Source organism: Indicator indicator, chromosome 2, assembly GCF_027791375.1.
Source record: "Indicator indicator isolate 239-I01 chromosome 2, UM_Iind_1.1, whole genome shotgun sequence".
Lineage (NCBI taxonomy): Eukaryota > Metazoa > Chordata > Aves > Piciformes > Indicatoridae > Indicator > Indicator indicator.
In genome coordinates, this window is record NC_072011.1 from 5,927,901 (window position 1) to 5,933,900 (window position 6,000).

The following is a 6,000-nucleotide window of genomic DNA, read 5'->3' on the forward strand; positions in this document are numbered from 1 at the left end:
CATCATCTACCATGTTCCTATAACTCTCTGGAGCTACATCTTCTGCAGAAAACATATGAAGACAGGCTCATCCTCACAGGACTACTCGACTCACGTTAAATAGTTGATCTCTGCATTTCATTTACAAAGCCCAGCTGCTAAGCAGAGCAGGGACAATAGGTTATGTGTCACAACACCTGGCCATTAAGACGCTCATGGAGTTCCCTAAGGACACAGAACCCCCAAACCAATACTAGAATTAAAGCTCGTCAAAAGGTATCACTCCAACTACTGCTCTCTTAAGTTTCAACTGTCTGAATCCTTCATGCCTTGACTCAAAACTTAAGGCATTGGCAAGTTTTACCTTTCGTTTCATTCTCCACATCTTCAAATGCTATTTATCCAACCTGAAATGCACTCAGCCATGTGGCTCAGATCTACCTCCACCTAGCAGCACCTCTGGCATGCACGGGGGCATTGCTTTTTTAGAGGGTGAGCTTGTAATTGATTCATTACAATACATGAAGTCCATTTTAACACTTGTTCACAAGGTATACATCAGCACTGAAGGAACTGCCCATCAGTTCATAATCAGGAGGAGATGTCCTCAGTTTGAGCCCAAGAGTATTTTTTCTTTTAAAAAAACTAACTTGAATTTTATTTATACCCCACAATGTTGAATGTGCATACCTTCCCCCACCGAGGTTCTGTTTTTAATGATACCAGATAGTTAAACTCTCAATTGTTATATAGACCTTGGAAAAATACAAAGAGAAGATAGAAGGAAAAACGAACAGGGATATATCCTCCCAGGAAATGACAATTTCCCTTCTTGTGTGTCTTACATGCAGGTGGGTATGAAATTGAATGCTACTAGCTTCAGCCTCCCTCATGTTCATTTTCTGAAGCAATAGTATTAGGCCAATAGCCATACACAGTCCCTTCCCAGACCTTCATGTAACACTGGTAAATTGTTGCTACCTCACTTTAATCCTGCCTACTTCAGATAGTACTTTTATATATATATATATATGTACACATACAGACATATATGTCTGTATATATATAAATACATAAACAGAGAGACATAAATGTCTACATAAAAATATGCAAATACATGGACACATACATATATGTATGTATATAAAAACATATAATCACACACAGCATGCTTTTAAATACCTGAGCTATGGGGTTTGGATTTTAAAGCTAAAGCCTCTAGTAACAGATCCAGTAGGACAGTCCAGACACAACCTACAGATTACAAAGTGTTGACAGCTATTGAGCAGCAACACAGGAGACATCAGTAACCAAGATGATTTTCCAAAATGCACAAGAAAACAAGAGAGAATGTATGATAGCAAGACTGCAGATCTATTGAAACAATGGTTTAGACTCAAGTCACCCTTCAATCAATGCTGCTTACATTGGCATCTCTTAGACACATAAACAAGAGTATTTAGATATGCTGGATAGGCATGCTGTTTGCCACTTGAAGGGGTCCATGCCTGAATATGCCTTAATATGGCACAAGCTTTGAAGCCATTAGAACTGAAATCTGGATTTATTTTACAGAAGTAATAATACCTTCTTTTAAGAAACACAAGATCATCAGAATTGTACTTACATGCACCTATGCACCTGCACCAGCATTACTTAGTAATGGCCAGAAGCCAAGAGACTGCTTGGTATAAAACCTGCTCATCTTTACTTGAAAGTATTTCTAAACAAACACACACAAAAAAAGTGAAACCCACTTAACTTTAGACATAATAAACTTGCTGGAGATCTACTGAGTTCATTGCTGGACAGAGTTACTAACTGGTAAACAAGTCCAATTAACACCACACAAATTCTTTCACCACTCCTTGGTGTCCCCTAGCAGAAGGAGTTGAGTGGGTTGAAAAGAAATAAAATTGTCAAGACAAGACATCACTAGCTCATTGTTTTTGAAGAAACATCTTCACTTCAACCTTGTTTCATGCATTAACTAGCTAATAGCTATCCAGAATTGATCATAACTCTGTGAAACAAAGTCACCAGCCATCTTCAATAAAACATGATGCAAAGTATTGGACAGCTCATGAAATTGCTCTCAGCTAGTTGGGACCTCTTGCAATAAACCCTTAAAATATCCAAAGACTGTCCCAATTTGCAGTGTAGAGTTATCAAAGTGCCCTGTCATTTAAGTACACTACTGTTTAAACACCTTCAGAAGTCTGCTGTGGAGATGGCCATACTCCTACCAGTGCTTGGACAACTCCTGGCATAGCTTTTATGTCTCTGCCTAGCTAAATCCTGACCAAAGTAGGCAGTGACAAGTGCCTGTTCATTTCACCCTGCGTCAAATTCCCTTCCCTCTTTCCAAGCCATCACTCCACAAGGCAGGCTTTGCACTGCCTTCCTAAATAAAAGTCAAGAGGTCATGAGGGGTAAAAAAAATAAAATAAAAAATGGCCGAGTATTATGCAATAAGAGAAGAAATGCAATAATAACTCATCCTCTCCTGGAGATTTCTCCTAACCCTTAGGGTTTGCAAACGGGATTAGAGCAAGTGTGACAGCCAGACGGCTTCAGGGCACACTGCAGAGCCCCATGGGCAGCCTCCTCAGCCCCGGGGCTTCGCTGTGGAAACAAAAAACAAGGGATGCTCACAGTCCAGGTGCTTTTTCTTGGGCCCCATCACTTCATGCGTGGTGGCTTTGCAGACGGCTCTGGCTACGGCCGATCCCGTAACGCTGTACTGAGCAGCTGCGATGCGATCTGTCAGCGTCTGACCCGACATCTTCGACTGGCGTGCCTGCTGCTGCCTGCTCTGCAGAGGCGGAAAACACGGGAGGGGAAGGGGAGATTCCGCGTTTATCGCCAAGAGGAGGCGGGGAGTTGAAGGGGGGTTGGGGAGAACGGCAAGAGACACGCACGGACACACGCACACGGCACACGCACAATGGTCCTTCAAGGCAGACCAGCCCCTCCCGAAGCACACCCCCCCCCACTCGCCCCGTTGTGTAAGCCTCTGCCTCTAGGCACCTGGGGCAAAAATAAGGGACATTTCAGACGATGCGAGGAAAGGATAAAGGGGAAATAATGATGGCAGCGAAAGGAGGCTGTACGCAAATAACGTACGAGCTCCCCGGAGCGGGGAAAGGACACCCACACACACCTGCCTCGGCAGCGCCCGCCCCCGAACCGGCCCGCGGAGGAGCCGCCGCGCCCCGGCCCCCCTGCTGCGCCCCGGCCCCGCCGCCGCGCACGCCCCGCTGCCTCCCCGGTGAGAGATTATGGCACCGTTGCGCCATGTTATGCCCTCCTGGTGCCTCCCCCCACAGCCACTCCCCGGCACCGATGGGGACCCCCTCCCCCACCGTGCCAGGAAACGGGGCACCGCTGAATGCGGCGGAGCCCGGCACCATGCAGCAGCCCAGGGCGGCACGGCAGCGGGAGAAGAAGATGAAGCGAGCGTCAGCGGCCGACCTGTCAGTGCGTCCTTCCCTCCCGTCCTCCTGCAGCCGCCGCTCCGGGGAGGGCACCGCCGCCGCCTCCCGCCGCGACCGCTGCCCGGCCCGCTGTGCTGCCCGTTGGCGAGGCGCCCCGCGGCGCAGCAGCACCCCCCCCGGCCCCGGTAGCCCCACGTGCGGGGCGGGCTGCCCGCTGCCCCCTGCCGCCGCCGAAGATGCGCTGGGCGTCCACGCCCGGAAGCCGCTGCTGCTATTTCCAGCCGCCGGCTTAATCCTCCCGCAGCCTAATCCCCGCGCTACTGCCGCAGCAGCGCCGCCCCCTACCCCGGTGCAAGAGGGCGGGACGGAGCGGACCGCCGCGGCGCTGCCGTTACCGCCGCAGGTCGGTGGCCCGGCGCAGTCAGGTGACCCCCGCTCGGTACGACAGGGTCTGGCCGGGCCGCTAGGTACCGCGGGGCAGCTCCCCTCTGCTCCGCCGCGCCTCTTAAAGGAGCCGCTGGTGCCCGGCTGCGATGTGTACGGGGAAGCGAGACGCGACCCGAGCCGCTACCCTCCTCCTGCTCGCCTCCTCCTGCCCGGTGGGGGCGGGCGGTTGGAGCTGCTCCCACAGCCCAGTGAGGATCCGCGGTTCCAGGAGATTGTGGGGGAACCGAAGCCACTGATGCTTCTCCTTGTCTGCAGTGTGGTCCTCTCGCCAGCGCTTGAGATGATGCACTGAGGGATCCCGAAACTGCACACAGGCTGGATTTCTCCAGAATATTTTTATGATGTTGTTGTTGTTACCAAAGCTGTCCAAAATACGTCCCCAGAAGGGTTTTCTTTCTGGTATCTATGGCATTCTAAAGGTCTCGGTTACAACCCAGTGTTGCACTAGTAGGGAGGATGTCTTGCCACGGTTTTCCTGTGTCATTGAAGCCTAATGGAGTGATCTGTGGAGCACCGAGAAATGTGGCATACATGTACCGCCATAAATTGGTTGAACTTAGTTTTGGAGTGAAGTGATTTGAGTGGGTGGGGTCTAAATGAAATGGTGCTGGTGGCAATTTCTTCGAGCTGCTGTTAGAACCATTTTCAACAGAGGTGTAAGTGTGTGTCATTAATTAGCTGAAGACAACTGTATGTACAGTCAGTGCTGAAGAGCTCCGTTTATGAAGTGATCATTGGGCTGTGTTCCATACAAAGCCATAGAGCACCATTTTCATTTATTATGCAGGAGTCTCTCCCTATGAAGAGAGACTGAGATCCCTGGGGCTGTTTAATCTCGAGAAGAGAAGATTGAGAGGGCATCTCATCAATGTGTATAAAGATCTGAGGGGTGGGTGTCGAGTGGAGGGGGCCAAGCTCTTTTTGGTGGTGCACAGTAATAAGACAAGAAACAACAGGTTCAATCTTGAACATAGATTTCACCTCAACATGAGAAGAAACTTCTTTACAATGAGGGTGACAAAGCACTGGAACAGGCTGCACAGAGAGGTTGTGACATCTCCCACTCTGGAGACTTTCAAAACTCACCTGGATGCATTCCTGTGCAGACTACCCTAAGTGATCCTGCTTTGGCAGGGGGGGTTGGACTTGATGATCTCTAGAGGTCCCTTCCAACCTCTAATGTACTGTGATACTGGGATACTGACAAGGGATTGTGGTCTATGGTAATACGAAACAGCAGCTTCTGTACTACTTTTTTTTTTTTTCAACTTGACAACCAAGAGATTTTAAAGCCCTAGATAGCATGAAAGCTTGGAAATCCTGTTAATAATGCTCAAAAGTTCAAAGTGCCATTTCTCTAGAAAATCTCTTCCAAAATAACTCTGCAAGCAGTGCCTGAAGAAAGGCGTTCGAATTTTCAGTTAATTCTTCATTTATGCAGAGCAGGTAGAAATGTTTGGATTTCAGGATTCACATGCTTTCTCAGGCATGGTGTATGAATACAGACAGAGACTGCAGTTCAAAAAAGATCTAAGCCGTATGTCACTAACTGCTAGCAATAAGCATTAGGAGTCTGCAAACTTGGAATGCTCCTATAGGTGAGACTCATATTCCAGTCGGATCTGGGGGTACTAGTGGATGGCCAGCTGAACATGAGCCAGCAGTGTGCCCGGGTGGCCAAGAAGGCAAATGGCATCTTGGCCTGTATCAAGAACAGTGTGTCCAGCAGGAGCAGAGGAGTGATTGTTCCCCTGTACTCGTGAGGCCACAGTTTGAGTACTGTGTGCAGTTCTGGGCACCACAGTATAAGAAAGACTTTGGGGTCCTGGAGTGTGCCCAGAGAAGAGCAACAAGGCTGGTGAGGGGTTTGGGGGGCATGTTGTACCAAGAGTGGCTGAGCAAACCGAGGTTCTTTAGTCTGGAGAAGAGAAGGCTAAGGGGAGACCTTATTGCCCTCTACAACTACCTGAAAGGAGGTTGTAGTGGAGCTGGTGTTGGTCTCTTCTCCCAAGTAGCTAGTGATAGGACAAGAGGAAGTGGGCTTAAGTTGTGCCAGGGGAAGTTTAGATTGGATATTAGGAAAAAATTCTCTACTGAGAGTAAAGAGGCTGCATAGGGAGGTGGTAAAGTCACCATC

The 6,000-nt window shown here is 48.9% G+C and overlaps 1 protein-coding gene across 26 annotated transcripts in view; it reads right to left on the reverse strand.

The window, feature by feature from the left end:
* The window catches only part of SNAP91 (synaptosome associated protein 91), a 77,836-nt gene extending 75,072 nt beyond the window's left edge, over positions 1–2,764 (reverse strand). For all 26 annotated transcript variants that reach the window (XM_054394503.1, XM_054394494.1, XM_054394459.1 and 23 more), the window contains exon 1: positions 2,635–2,764. In XM_054394503.1, the coding sequence (XP_054250478.1) occupies positions 2,635–2,764 (130 nt within the window). The remainder of the gene's footprint in view (positions 1–2,634) is intronic.
* Positions 2,765–6,000: the final 3,236 nt, after the last annotated feature.